Source organism: Hippoglossus stenolepis, chromosome 4, assembly GCF_022539355.2.
Source record: "Hippoglossus stenolepis isolate QCI-W04-F060 chromosome 4, HSTE1.2, whole genome shotgun sequence".
Lineage (NCBI taxonomy): Eukaryota > Metazoa > Chordata > Actinopteri > Pleuronectiformes > Pleuronectidae > Hippoglossus > Hippoglossus stenolepis.
In genome coordinates this window covers 9,533,875-9,547,459 of record NC_061486.1, presented here as the reverse complement: position 1 = coordinate 9,547,459, position 13,585 = coordinate 9,533,875, and the positions used below count along the sequence as shown (strand labels likewise).

The following is a 13,585-nucleotide window of genomic DNA, read 5'->3' as shown; positions in this document are numbered from 1 at the left end:
ATTAAAGTTCATATTGATGCTGTCTTGATATTTGCAATTGCAAGATATGTCATTTATAGCAAGAACAGAATAAACTCTAACTTTAACCCCAACCTAACCCAAGGTTTTCCTCATTGAAAGCATTATTGATCGGTGAAACTCCCACCATAAAGTGAATTAATACATAAGGGTTAGGGTCCTCTCAAGAAGATGGTTCTTTGAAACACCCCAGTTTTGAGCAAGTCAACAATGAGTGCAAACATCTGTTCTTCAAGAACTGGTACATGTCCAAGAAGAAATGGTTTGAGTAACCCTAATCCTAATGCCAGTTTTGTACTTATGTACTTTCTTATTTCTCTATAATTTATATTTTCTTTTGATACAAATTGTGCATTTTTGTCCTGGATATATTTATTTTTAGAATTAATGGCCAGTTCTCACCTCCAGCTCTACACAATAATAGGGTTCTTTTAAGAAGATGGTTGTTGACTGGTCCTAATGTTTGCCTCTTTACACTCTCAAATTTAATTAGCTTTTGATGTCTAACACAACGTTGTGGGAGAAAATAGCGAGTAAAATGGGAATTTCACAGGCTGCATGTTTTAATGAGACATATTTTTGTTTACTGATTTCTTTAATCACCAAAGCAGTACATTGTAGTAAATGTAATTATGTTTTATAGCCTATGACAGTCACCAGTGGACGTAGCTCTCAAACACAGACATACCTCAATGTAAGGGAAAGTCTTGTCAACATGAAGTATTTAAAGTGTATCCAAAGTAAAAGCACTGATTATGCATAAAGGTCCCAGTCCAATTAGAAAACTATAACTTAAACTATGTCAGTGGATTGACTTAATTTTAGTTTTGTATTTTCTCTTTTATTTTCTGTTGAACAGTTTGTAGCAACACAAAGTAATTTATCCGTAAAGTAATATGTAACTATGCCTGCCATCATTCAGTTACTCTGTACTGACATTTTATGGCTATGCCCAATCAAAACTGTCATATCACACTTATCTCTGATTGGTCACTAAGAATTCAGCGAGCCCTGTCGTCATCTAAGATTATAAAAGACACATTCAGGTCTGTTTTGACCTCGACATGTGTGGCGGCGCCCTGTCAGGTTCTGGGAGTAGAAAATGTCACCAGTGAAAACAGGAGTGGTTTTTGTGGGGCTCCTGTTTGCATTTGCAGCAACAGAGGAGGAAGCTCCTGTCTGTCAGATACTGGGGAGTCCAGAGATCCCCCTGTTGTCTAAAGAGGGAGATGTGACAATCGGGGGAGCCTTTTCCATCCACAGCAAAATTGCACAACCTCCACTTTCTTTTACAGTGAAACCAACACGCCTCACATGCTCCAGGTAATTGCGGGCACTGCATAACAATACTTTCTGATGATGTATTTCACAGTGTACAAGTTTGTATTTTGCTGTTTTTTGTCTCAGTGTCAACCTCAGGGAGTTTCGATTTGCCCAGACCATGATTTTTGCAATCGAAGAAATCAACAAAAGTGACGTCCTTCTTCCCAATGTTTCTATCGGATACCGTATTTATGACAACTGTGGCTCAACATTATCCTCGATGCGAGCAGTGATGGCCCTGATGAACGGCGACGAGGGGACGACAGGAAAGAGCTGCTCCGGTCAGTCAGCCGTTCATGCTATTATTGGGGAGTCTGAGTCTTCGTCGACCATCGTGCTGTCACGCACTACAGGACCATTCAAAATACCAGTGGTAAGTCGCAGCTCCATGTGGATTCATACGTTTATTATGTGCAAATCCTCCCTGTTCTGTCACTCTTCTTCTGAATTCCCAGATAAGTCATTCAGCTACTTGTGAGTGTTTGAGCAACAGGAAGGAGTATCCCTCTTTCTTTCGAACCATTGCCAGTGACCTCTACCAAAGCCGAGCGCTCGCCCAGCTGGTCAAGCACTTTGGCTGGACGTGGGTCGGGGCAGTCAACAGCGACAGCGACTATGGTAACAACGGCATGGCCATCTTCCTCGCTGCAGCCCAAGAGGAGGGCGTCTGTGTTGAGTATACGGAGAAATTTCACAGGGAGGAACCGGAAAAACTGATGAAAGTGGTCGAGGTGATCCGTAAGAGCACTGCCCGGGTCATCGTGGCTTTCCTGGCCCACGTAGAGATGAACAACCTGCTGGAGCAGCTGAGTCTCCACAACATCACGGGCCGTCAGTTCATTGGTGTGGAGGCCTGGATCACTGCCGACAGCCTTGTGACTCCGACCAGCTTTACTGTGCTGGGAGGTTCACTGGGCTTCGCTGTGCAGAAAGCCAACATCAGTGGCCTGGAGGAGTTTTTAACCAAAGATTTCTGGCAGGGAGAGTTTAAGTGCAAGGAGGGACACAACAACAGCATGACAGGAGCTGCACCTTGCAAAGAAAACCACAATCTTACGGAGCTGAAATATTATGATCATGATGTGACGGAGCTGAGATACTCCGGTAACATCTACAAAGCCATCTATGCTGTGGCTTATTCTCTGCACAGCATGTTAAAGTGCTCACAAAGTCAGGGATGTGACAGGACGGTGAAGGTTTCACCCTGGCAGGTAAATTCAAGTGACAACTTAACTTTCTCAGACTTGTAACTCAATTTACAAAAATGTGTCTTTGGCTTTTCAGGCGGTGGAGTCTCTGAAGCAAGTGAACTTCACGATTAAGAATGGAGAGCAGGTGTGGTTCGACAGCACCGGAGCAGCTGTGGCCCTGTATGAGGTGGTAAACTGGCAGCGTAGATCAGACGGGTCGGTCCACTTCAAACCTGTTGGTTACTATGACGCCTCCCTGCCCCCTGGACAGAAGTTCGTCCTCAAAACTGAAGCTATAATGTGGCCTGGAGGAAACACAGAGGCAAATATGTTAACTAAGAGTCACACCTGAATGTCTGTATGGCCTTGTAGTTCTGATGTACTGTGGAAATAAACGTAACGTCTTCTTTTTGTCTTTGATCCAAAGCTGCCGGTGTCAGTGTGCAGTGAGAGCTGTCGTCCGGGAACTCGTAAAGTCCTTCAGAAAGGAAAACCTGTCTGCTGCTACGACTGTATTCCATGTGCAGAGGGAGAAATCAGCAACACCACAGGTGCTGCAAACCTGATACATGGCAATATGAACACACTCTTTGTTAGCTCACAATGCATCATGTTAAAGTTTGCTGTGGTACAGGCTTTCATTCGTGTTTTCAGGATGCCACATATTGGATTGCAATAATGGTAACATTATTTCTATTGCAGATTCTAATGGATGCAAAAAGTGTCCTGAAGAGTACTGGTCCAATCAAAACAGAGATGCTTGTGTTCTGAAAAATGTTGAGTTCCTCTCCTTCACTGAGGTTATGAGTAAAACACTTGTGTTTTTCACTGTGTTTGGTGTAGTTCTTACTTTGATTGTGGCAACGCTATTCCTGATCAATAAGGACACTCCCTTGGTGAAGGCCAACAACTCGGAGCTGAGCTTCCTGCTGCTCTTCTCCCTGACTCTGTGCTTCCTGTGCTCCCTCACCTTCATCGGCCGGCCCTCTGAGTGGTCCTGCATGCTGCGGCACACTGCGTTCGGCATCACCTTCGTCCTCTGCATCTCTTGTATTCTGGGGAAAACTATAGTTGTGTTAATGGCCTTCAGGGCGACACTTCCAGGCAGAAATGTGATGAAATGGTTCGGGCCTGCACAGCAGAGAATCAGTGTTCTGTTGTTCACTCTGATACAGATTGTGATTTGCATTCTTTGGCTGACAATCAATCCTCCTTTTCCCTTCAAAAATGTAAGCCACTATAAGGAGAAGATCATTCTTGAGTGTGCCCTTGGATCACCGATAGGCTTCTGGGCTGTGTTAGGATACATCGGACTCCTTGCTGTCCTTTGTTTTGTACTCGCTTTTTTGGGTAGAAAGTTACCTAATAATTTCAACGAAGCTAAATTGATCACCTTCAGCATGTTGATATTCTGCGCAGTCTGGATCACATTTATTCCAGCTTACGTCAGCTCTCCTGGGAAGTTCACTGTGGCTGTGGAGATATTTGCTATTTTGGCCTCAAGTTATGGGATTCTCTTCTGTATATTTGCACCTAAATGCTTTATTATTGTTCTCAAACCTGAATTGAACACAAAGAAACATCTGATGGGAAAAACATGATCATAAACATGTTATAACCATATTTAAAAAATGTGCCTATTCATTGAAACATAAATATTACTTAGCTTTCTTTAGACTTCTCATTCAATTCATCATCGTGGACTGGCAGTCACATTTAATATATATATATATATATATGATTTTATGATGTATTGAATCATACCTATATAACACTACAGACAATAAAATACATTTGAGTTTAAAAATGTAATCTTGTTTTATTTCATATGAATAACATAAAACCATAACAACCTGTCTCTTTATTGTAATTATCACAACTAAAGTTTGCACACTTGTCCTTTTCGTGCACATGAACGTCACACAACTGCACAAATTTGAATAAAGCATATGACTCCTTACATTTTTTGCTCTATACTGTTGATCTAGGTGCAAAGCCAAAAGCATGTGGCACAAGTGCATTTAGGACTTGTCCAAATCTTAATGTATCTTGTTTTTTGGCAATAATATGCAATAAAGCAATATGAGTGCCATCACCTTATATCTTTAACATCCTGTTGCACTTATCATCACAACGTCCACAATACTTCCTGCACTGGTACGGCAGCCTAGGAATAGTGACCTGATATATTTCATTAGAATTATTTTTTTATATAATCACACATAATATCAGCTAAACACATTCCCAACTCTCGGAAATGGTTGATGAAAGACAATGTGAGTTGATAGTGATTCATTGGCCATTTCCTTTGTACTAACCCCGTATACCAAAACTACTACCAAACTAATCATACAGAACCTTCTTCACTTGAGGGTCAAGTGCAGTGTAAGGGAAGTAAACACTTGTGTATTAATATAGTAGAAAATGCTGTGGTGTCAAAATATTTTCTATCATGTTTTCAGTATCTGTCTGTGAAGCTTGATTATTGTTGTAGCTGCTAAATTAATCTTTAAAAGGTAAAAAAAAAAAAACATTTGGGCATTTCTACAGATCCTCTCCTCATTATCATGTTCGTTTTCTACAGTTTTTATTTATTTACCTTTTTCCTCTACTTAATGTTGTGCTGCTTAATTGCACTTTACAACTATAATTATGTTTAAATGCTATATGTCCCTCCTCATCACATCTCATTACACAATATAATTTACAGCTAACGGTAATTATGACATAATGGTGTGGTTGAATGAAGAACATTAAAGCGGTCTGACGTCATGTCACTGTCATTTGATAAGAGGACCTCTGTTATTTATGCATAATTATAAAGCTCTGCCCAGCAGCTATGTGTTTTGGTCGATGATAGAATAAGTCATCACAGGTAACAGCTTTGTGTGTACACACCTGTGTGCCTCTTATTTGCACTGGATGAGTGACTGCGTCCATACAATGTTGTTGTGTTTGCTTTTTATGGGAGCCCTCGGAGCAGAGGAAGATTGTGAGATGCTCGGGAGCCCGGAGTTTCCTCTGTTATCGAAGGCAGGAACTCTCACTATCGGCGGGGCTTTCTCAATCCACAGTCAAATCTCAAATCCTCCACTCTCCTTCACAGACGCTCCACAGCCTCTCAAATGTTCCAGGTACTATTTGACGTCTCCTTTCTCATTTGTTAAGAAGTTAAAATCACATATTGTCTGAAAACATGTCTTACTTTTTTGTTTTTTTAGGATAAACCTCAGAGAATTTCGTTTTGCCCAAACGATGATTTTTGCCATTGAGGAGATCAACAACAGCAATTCTCTACTGCCTAATATCTCAGTGGGTTATAAGATATTTGACAGCTGTGGTTCAACGCTGCCCTCAACTCGTGCAGTGATGGGTCTGATGAATGGGGAGGAGAGGACTTTGGGAAAAAGCTGCTCCAGCCAGTCATCTGTTCAGGCCATCATCGGAGCCTCTGAGTCCTCCTCGACTATCGTGATGCTACAAATGTCGGGGATTTTCCAAATACCAGTGGTAAATATTTGCACATTTTATCTTGCTTTATTTGGAAACTCTTTCCGTGAACTGTACTTTCAACTAAGGCTGAATTACTCATTTCTAAATATGGGATTAAGGCTTTTTGTCCTTTAATTTCAATAACCTCTGAAATGTCATTCGTGTGTTTTTGCATCCCTCCTTTTTTGCTATTAGATCAGCCACTTTGCCACATGTGCTTGTCTGAGTAACAGAAAGGAGTTCCCCTCCTTTTTCCGCACCATCCCGAGTGACTACTTCCAGAGCAGAGCTCTGGCCCAACTGGTGAAGCACCTTGGCTGGACGTGGGTTGGGGCAGTTAGGAGTGACAACGACTATGGTAACAATGGCATGGCGACGTTTATCGCAGCCGCAAGTCAGGAAGGGGTTTGTGTTGAGTACTCTGAGGCCATATCGAGAACGGACCCCAGTGAGCAGGTTGCCAGGGTGGTCAGAATGTTCCGTGGCGGCAGTGCAAGAGTGTTGGTTGCTTTTCTCGCCCAAGGTGAGATGGACGTCTTGCTTGAGGAAGCTGTGAAGCAGAACATGACCGGGCTGCAGTGGGTGGGCAGTGAATCCTGGATCACAGCAGGTCATTTGGCCAATGAGAGGTACTCTGCCATCCTGACAGGATCTCTGGGCTTCACCATTAAAAAGACAAAGATCACAGGCCTGAGAGAGTTTCTTCTGAAGGTCCACCCACGTCAGGACCCTCAGAATAATCTTCTGAGGGAGTTCTGGGAAGCAACCTTTGGCTGCAGTGTCCAATCCAGTCTGCACGGTCAGACCCAGTGCTCTGGTTCTGAGAGATTACAGGACGTAGACAATCCTTTCACAGATGTGTCAGAGCTGAGGATATCTAACAACGTCTATAAGGCCGTGTACGCTGTGGCTCATGCTTTGCATAACATGTTAAAATGTGGACTCGGTGGTGAAGCGGTGAACCAGACGTGCACATGGAAAGATAATTTAGACCCAAAACAGGTATAAGGTTGCCTTCATGACTCAGGCCAATGATATAAATAATATATGATTCCCTATTCTTAAACTTAATCATCACTCTTCTCTACATGTAGGTTGTAAAACATCTCCAACATGTGAACTTCACTCTTCAGTCTGGAGAAAGAGTGTATTTTGATGGGAATGGAGACCCCGCTGCCACGTACGAGCTGGTGAACTGGCAGAGAAACCGAGCGGGAGATACTGTGTTTGTGGCTGTGGGGAGCTACGATGCGGCGCTACCAAATGGAAAACATTTCACCATGAATGGATTAAACATTACATGGGCGGCTGAATCCCTCAAGGTACATCAAAAGTCTAAAGTGATCATTACGGAGCAGATTGAGTTTGTGTGTTGTTGGTGGAGGATGCAGAGACAGATGTGACAGGGTCTAAACTTAAGATGACAACATTCACATTGAAATAAGCATTTAAAGATCAATCCCTATGATAAATGACCTAAAATAAATACAAACTCTGACTGTTGGTGTTGCAGAGGCCTCGGTCTGCTTGCAGTGAGAGTTGTCCGCCAGGTTTCCGACAGGCTGTAATTAAAGGTAAACCCATCTGCTGTTTCTCCTGCATCGCCTGTGCAGCTGGAGAAATCAGCAACTCTAACAGTGAGTGAACACTTTCCTAATAATCAGTCAATGTGTAATTTGTTATGTGAATATACATGTGTGTTTTCAGCTTTACCAACAAACCCCATAGAAATGTAGAAATAACATATCGATTTGAATTTCTTCTCCATTTCTCTATTAATTATTTCTTTCTTGATTTTATCTGGTCATTAAATGCATATTTTCTTTGAACATGTGAGACTGTTTTGTTGTAAATAATGATCAAATTAATAATTCCTTATGACTGATGACAAAATAAATGATGTCATAGAAATGGCTATTTCTCCTTTAAATTATTGGTATCATTTAAAACAACATTTTCCTCATAATATGAGTTTATGATATGTCTTGGATTTTTTAAAGAAAATAAAATGTGTTTAACGATTAAAGAATAACAAATGGATAGAATAAAAAATGTAGATCTTGTCACATTTAACCACATTTCTTGACAGTTTTCACATCAAATTTTGTGTTTCCACCCCCAAAAGCAAATACAAATCTCTTGGACTTTCCCTTAATACACTATATATGAGTGCTATTCCAACTTGCAGCTCACATCATTAACACGTTTCATGTTTTTCATTCAGATTCTGCGGAGTGTTCACGGTGTCCGCTGGAGTTCTGGTCAAATGAGGACCACAGCCAGTGTGTTCCAAAGGTGATCGAGTTCCTGTCTTATGGAGAAACCATGGGGGTCCTCCTCACCGCCTTCTCGTTATTCGGAGCAAGTTTAACTCTAGTGGTGTCGGGTGTTTTCTTTCGGTTTCGTCACACACCTCTTGTTAAAGCCAGTAACGCTGAGCTGAGCTTACTGCTGCTCTTCTCCCTGACTCTGTGCTTCCTGTGCTCTCTGACCTTCCTCGGCCGGCCCTCTGAGTGGTCCTGCATGCTGCGACACACAGCTTTCGGCATCACCTTCGCCCTGTGCATGTCTTGTGTCTTGGCTAAAACCATAGCAGTGGTGGTGGCCTTTAAGGCTACAAGGCCTGCGAACACTGTTCTCCAGTGTTCGGCACCGCTTCAGAGAACCAGCGTTCTCAGCTGTACCTCACTGCAGGTCTTGATTTGTGTACTGTGGTTAACGCTTGCCCCGCCATTCCCCTACAAAAACACCGCCCACGCCACTGAAAGGATCATTCTGGAGTGTGACGTGGGTTCACCTATAGGCTTCTGGGCTGTGCTGGGCTACGTAGGACTCCTGGCTGTGCTGTGCCTCATCCTCGCTTTTCTGGCTCGAAAGCTGCCCGATAATTTCAATGAGGCTAAGTTCATCACATTCAGCATGTTGATATTCTGCGCAGTCTGGGTCACTTTCATCCCAGCTTATGTCAGCTCTCCTGGGAAGTTCACTGTGGCTGTGGAGATCTTTGCAATTCTGGCCTCCAGCTTTGGTTTGCTTTTCTGTATATATGCTCCAAAATGTTACATTTTAATACTGAAACCAGAGAGGAACACTAAAAAAAATATGATGGGGAGAAACCAGTCAAGATCACAGTGAATGGGTTGGAATAGTAAAACAATAAAGATCCAATAAGTGGTTTTGCAAATATTATTAAAGGCAACAGTTTCAATGAATTGGCATCATCATTTAATGCCTGAAAAGGTAAAAAAAAATAAAAAAATAATACACTGTTTAAAACTGTGCATTTGTAAGTGAAATACATATGCATGAGTTAAAACATCAACATATGTCTGATGAAGATATTGTTTATTTTCCTTCTATCTGTGACATATTTGATGTAGAAAATAAAGTTTAGCTGCTGTCAAAACTTTTAGCTTCCTTTGTGATAGTTTTGCTTATTTTAAAGAGAACGTTATCTTCTGCATACAAGTCACCATAATGATTAGGCTTGAATGATACAATAAAAAATACAATACATAACAACAGCTCAGATATCCCCATAGACATGTGCATATTTCTGATTGTAAGGAGTTGGTAATGCAAAAAAGCAAATATGACAAACAATTGTGTTAGGCCTTCTAACAGGTCAACAAATCTGCCAGTCACACCACAAGGGCTGTCATTGGTGGAGAGAAACAGTGCCTGAGGCTTTGTGTTGAAAGAAAAAACCTTATAAAATACTCAGAGTCGGTGGTTTGATCTGGGAGACTTGGGTGGTAAATACTGTGGTGAACAATGATGCTGCTGATGGCAGATCTGCTGCTGGCTTCCCTTCTGGCTGTCAGAGGAGAGAAGCCTGTGTGTCAAACATACGGGACAAAAGAACTGTCTCAGTTTTCTAAGGAGGGGGACATCAGCATTGGAGGCATTTTCTCCTTCCACCAGAACCCAGTCAGTGTCAGTCCAGAGCTACAAGTCAACTCAGGAACGATCCGGTGTGAAGGGTAAGGTTGCTCCAGAATGTGTTGTGCTTTAATGTGTGTTTCACAGTCCTTGATTTTGACAAATTGTACGATCTCTCTTGTTCTCAGACTGGACCCAGGTGAGCTCCAGTATGCCTACACTATGATGTTTGCCATAGAGGAGATCAACAACAGCTCAGAGCTGCTGCCGGGCGTGACGCTGGGCTACAGAATCTTTGACTCCTGCCCCAGTATCCCTCTGTCCATCAAAGCGTCACTGAACCTGATGAATAGGTATGAGAGTGGGGAAGGCAGATGTAACAAACTCTCCAATGTGCATGCTGTCATAGGGGAAACCACATCCACCTCCACAATAGGTATTGCACGCACCATGGGACCCTTCCATATACCTGTGGTGAGTGTTTTGGGGGGTGCACGCCTTCTACACACGCCTTCAACTGTCAAGTAAATATGTGTTGTTAAATTAGGAGTAATATAATATTTGAAAATGCTTTATTACATGCGTGATTCCTATCAGGTATTCATGACCTAATGATTTGCAGAAATGTGTTGACAACTTGCAATTTCTCTCTGTCACTTGTGTTTCAGATCAGTCATTCAGCCACTTGTGCATGTCTTAGTAACAGGAGAGATTATCCGTCCTTCTTCAGAACCATACCCAGTGACATTTACCAGAGCAAAGCATTGGCAAAGCTGATGAAACACTTTGGCTGGACCTGGGTTGGAGCTATAAGAACCAACAGTGACTATGGAAATGGTGGCATGGCCACATTTCTGGAAGCAGCTGAAAAGGAAGGTGTGTGTGTTGAGTATTCTGTGGCTATTTATAGGACCGACCCCAGAAAGTGGTTCTTGGAGGTGGTTGACATTATCAAGAAATCCACCTCTAAGGTAATAGTGGCATTTGCAGACGGCACAGACCTTGACATCCTTATCAAAGAGCTTCATGCTCAGAATGTGACAGGCCTGCAGTGGGTGGGCAGCGAGGGCTGGATCACCTATCGCTACATTGCCTCTCCAGTGAACTACGCTGTGGTCCAGGGGGCTGTGGGCTTCGCGGCACTCAACGCTCACATCCCTGGACTGCAGGAGTTCCTGGCGAGCAGCAGACCCTCCACCACACCAGGCGACAGGGGACTGGTGGAGTTGTGGGAGAAGGTGTTCAGCTGCACCTTGACTCCCCAAGCAGAGGCTCACAGTCAGGGTTCAGTGGCAGCCTGCACGGGCACGGAGTCCCTGCGGAACACAAACACGCGCTTCACAGATGTTTCAGATGCCAGTCTGATGAATAATGTTTACAAGGCCACATACGCTGTGGGTCATGCACTGCACATGCTGTTTACATGCACAGATGGACAGGGGCCTTTTGAGAATAACACTTGTGCTGACAGGGAAAATATTCAGACCTGGCAGGTAAACATATCCAACAATATTCCACCCTTAAAACCACTGTGTATTTATATATCAAGCAGTTAATTAACATCACTCTGTCTCTGCAGGTGCTGCATTATCTGACCCAGGTCAATTTCACCACTAAGATAGGTGAAAATGTCTTCTTTGATGAGCTGGGCGACCCTGTGGCACGTTACGCGCTGGTAAACTGGCAGATGGATGAGACAGGTTACATTCTCTTTGAGACCATCGGCTACTACGACGCCTCCCGACCTGAGGGTGAACAGTTTGAGATGAAAAGAGACGTGAAGGCCATCTGGGCAGACGAGAACCTGGAGGTAGACGGCCTGTCATAATGAACATATATAACGTCATTGTGAATTTAAACTTCTTCATTTTTACCATGAATAATAAACAGCTAGTAGTTAGTGGAGGTAATTCATTGTTGCTTGGATTCATTACCATAATAACATGTTTATAAGTCTTAGAGTTATAACTGTTTTGATGCCGTCACTGTGATGCAGGTGCCGAGGTCCATCTGCAGTGAGAGCTGTGTGCCGGGGACCCGCCGCGCTTTTGTCAAGGGCAAACCTATCTGCTGTTTTGATTGCATCATCTGTGCTGGCGGGGAGTTCAGCAACAGGACAAGTGAGACAGCAGGATTCCTAGCCTTTACTCTAGCGCTCGCCGTGTTTCTGTTGGGCAAAATCACTGCCGGCACTTTGCTGGTCTACCTGAAGATGTGCGTGCTCTACAGCCTAAACGTATTTATGCTTTCAGATGCAGTGAAATGTGACAAATGTCCCCCTGACTACAAGTCCAACGCGGAGAGGAACAGCTGTGACTTAAAGGCCATTGAGTTCCTCACATTCAGAGAACTGATGGGTATTCTGCTGGTCAGCTTCTCTGTCTTTGGTGCCTGCCTGGCGATGACTATAGCCCTGATATTTTTCCACTTCAGGCAAACTCCCATTGTCAGGGCCAACAACTCCGAGCTGAGCTTCCTGCTGCTCTTCTCCCTGACTCTGTGCTTCCTGTGCTCCCTGACCTTCATCGGCCGGCCCTCTGAGTGGTCCTGCATGCTGCGACACACTGCGTTCGGCATCACCTTCGTCCTCTGCATCTCTTGTGTCCTCGGGAAAACTATAGTGGTGTTAATGGCCTTTAAAGCAACTCTCCCAGGTAGAAATATGATGAAATGGTTCGGGCCTGCACAGCAGAGAATCAGCGTTCTGGCGTTCACTCTCATACAGGTTGTGATCTGCATTCTTTGGCTGACAATCAATCCTCCTTTTCCGTTCAAAAACACGCACCACTATAAGGACAAGATTATACTGGAGTGTGCGCTGGGATCAGCTGTTGGCTTCTGGGCTGTGTTAGGATACATCGGACTCTTAGCCATGTTGTGTTTTGTTCTTGCTTTTTTAGCTCGAAAACTTCCTGATAATTTCAACGAGGCTAAATTCATCACTTTCAGCATGTTGATATTCTGCGCAGTCTGGATCACATTTATCCCGGCTTACGTCAGCTCTCCTGGGAAGTTCACTGTGGCTGTGGAGATATTTGCCATCCTGGCTTCAAGTTATGGAATGCTGTTTTGTATTTTCTTACCAAAGTGCTACATCATTTTATTAAAACCTGAGGAAAACACAAAGAAACATTTGATGGGTAAAATGACCTTGAGATCTCTTTGAGTTTTCTGTTATAACAACAATAACAATATATTTATCATAATTTTTCCGCGTTTCTTCGTAGTTTATACATGAATCATATATATTATAATGTTATTATATTATACAGATACATTTACAGCTCACACAGTAATTATAAGAAATGACTTAGCTGGTTCTTTCGATTAAATGTAAAAAGTAAGTTGTAGTTTTGCACAAAAATATTCTTTAACTCATGTGACTTGAACTAAACTAAATATATATATAAACACAAACAAGACCTGGAGAGTGGCACTGAATTATTTTCATGTGACTTGCTTCGATACATTTCTTTTTCTTTGCACCTCCTATTAATATATGGATATTTAAAATTGTTATTAAAATTGTAATAAAACTCAAATGTTACACAAATTATGCACTGATTTTGTGTTGCTCTTTACTTCCATGAAAATGTGTTTTTCTTAACCCCTTGTTATGAGTTTTCATAAATCATATGAAAACACTAAGCTGTACATATAACAGACACATAAGTTCAGAC

General features: G+C 42.6%; 3 protein-coding genes across 3 annotated transcripts; all 3 read left to right on the top strand.

Annotated features, from left to right (window-relative positions):
- The first annotated feature begins 1,120 nt into the window (after positions 1-1,120).
- Positions 1,121-4,132, top strand: LOC118106238 (extracellular calcium-sensing receptor-like). The gene is made up of 6 exons (XM_035154627.2): positions 1,121-1,341; positions 1,426-1,714; positions 1,797-2,552; positions 2,626-2,853; positions 2,959-3,082; positions 3,234-4,132. The coding sequence occupies exons 1-6, from the start codon at positions 1,121-1,123 to the stop codon at positions 4,130-4,132; spliced, it is 2,517 nt and encodes an 838-aa protein (XP_035010518.2).
- Positions 4,133-5,453: 1,321 nt separating this feature from the next.
- Positions 5,454-9,158, top strand: LOC118106781 (extracellular calcium-sensing receptor-like). Its single transcript, XM_035155572.1, has 6 exons — positions 5,454-5,665; positions 5,753-6,041; positions 6,219-7,025; positions 7,118-7,345; positions 7,537-7,660; positions 8,248-9,158. Exons 1-6 carry the CDS (start codon positions 5,454-5,456, stop codon positions 9,156-9,158), a joined length of 2,571 nt encoding a protein of 856 aa, XP_035011463.1.
- Positions 9,159-9,800: 642 nt separating this feature from the next.
- Positions 9,801-13,320, top strand: LOC118106237 (extracellular calcium-sensing receptor-like). Its single transcript, XM_035154626.2, has 6 exons — positions 9,801-10,006; positions 10,094-10,379; positions 10,574-11,398; positions 11,485-11,715; positions 11,902-12,025; positions 12,158-13,320. Exons 1-6 carry the CDS (start codon positions 9,801-9,803, stop codon positions 13,069-13,071), a joined length of 2,586 nt encoding a protein of 861 aa, XP_035010517.2. The 3' UTR covers positions 13,072-13,320.
- The last annotated feature ends 265 nt before the right edge of the window (positions 13,321-13,585 follow it).

Coding starts and splice junctions, on each gene's coding strand:
- LOC118106237 (XM_035154626.2), top strand. CDS start 9,801: ATGCTGCTGATGGCAGATCTGCTGCTGGCTTCCCTTCTGGCTGTCAGA. Junction 10,380..10,573: donor GACCCTTCCATATACCTGTG/GTGAGTGTTTTG, acceptor CTTGTGTTTCAG/ATCAGTCATTCAGCCACTTG. Junction 11,399..11,484: donor AAAATATTCAGACCTGGCAG/GTAAACATATCC, acceptor CTGTCTCTGCAG/GTGCTGCATTATCTGACCCA.
- LOC118106238 (XM_035154627.2), top strand. CDS start 1,121: ATGTCACCAGTGAAAACAGGAGTGGTTTTTGTGGGGCTCCTGTTTGCA. Junction 2,854..2,958: donor GGCCTGGAGGAAACACAGAG/GCAAATATGTTA, acceptor TTTGATCCAAAG/CTGCCGGTGTCAGTGTGCAG. Junction 3,083..3,233: donor AGAAATCAGCAACACCACAG/GTGCTGCAAACC, acceptor TTTCTATTGCAG/ATTCTAATGGATGCAAAAAG.
- LOC118106781 (XM_035155572.1), top strand. CDS start 5,454: ATGAGTGACTGCGTCCATACAATGTTGTTGTGTTTGCTTTTTATGGGA. Junction 5,666..5,752: donor CAGCCTCTCAAATGTTCCAG/GTACTATTTGAC, acceptor TTGTTTTTTTAG/GATAAACCTCAGAGAATTTC. Junction 7,661..8,247: donor AGAAATCAGCAACTCTAACA/GTGAGTGAACAC, acceptor TTTTTCATTCAG/ATTCTGCGGAGTGTTCACGG.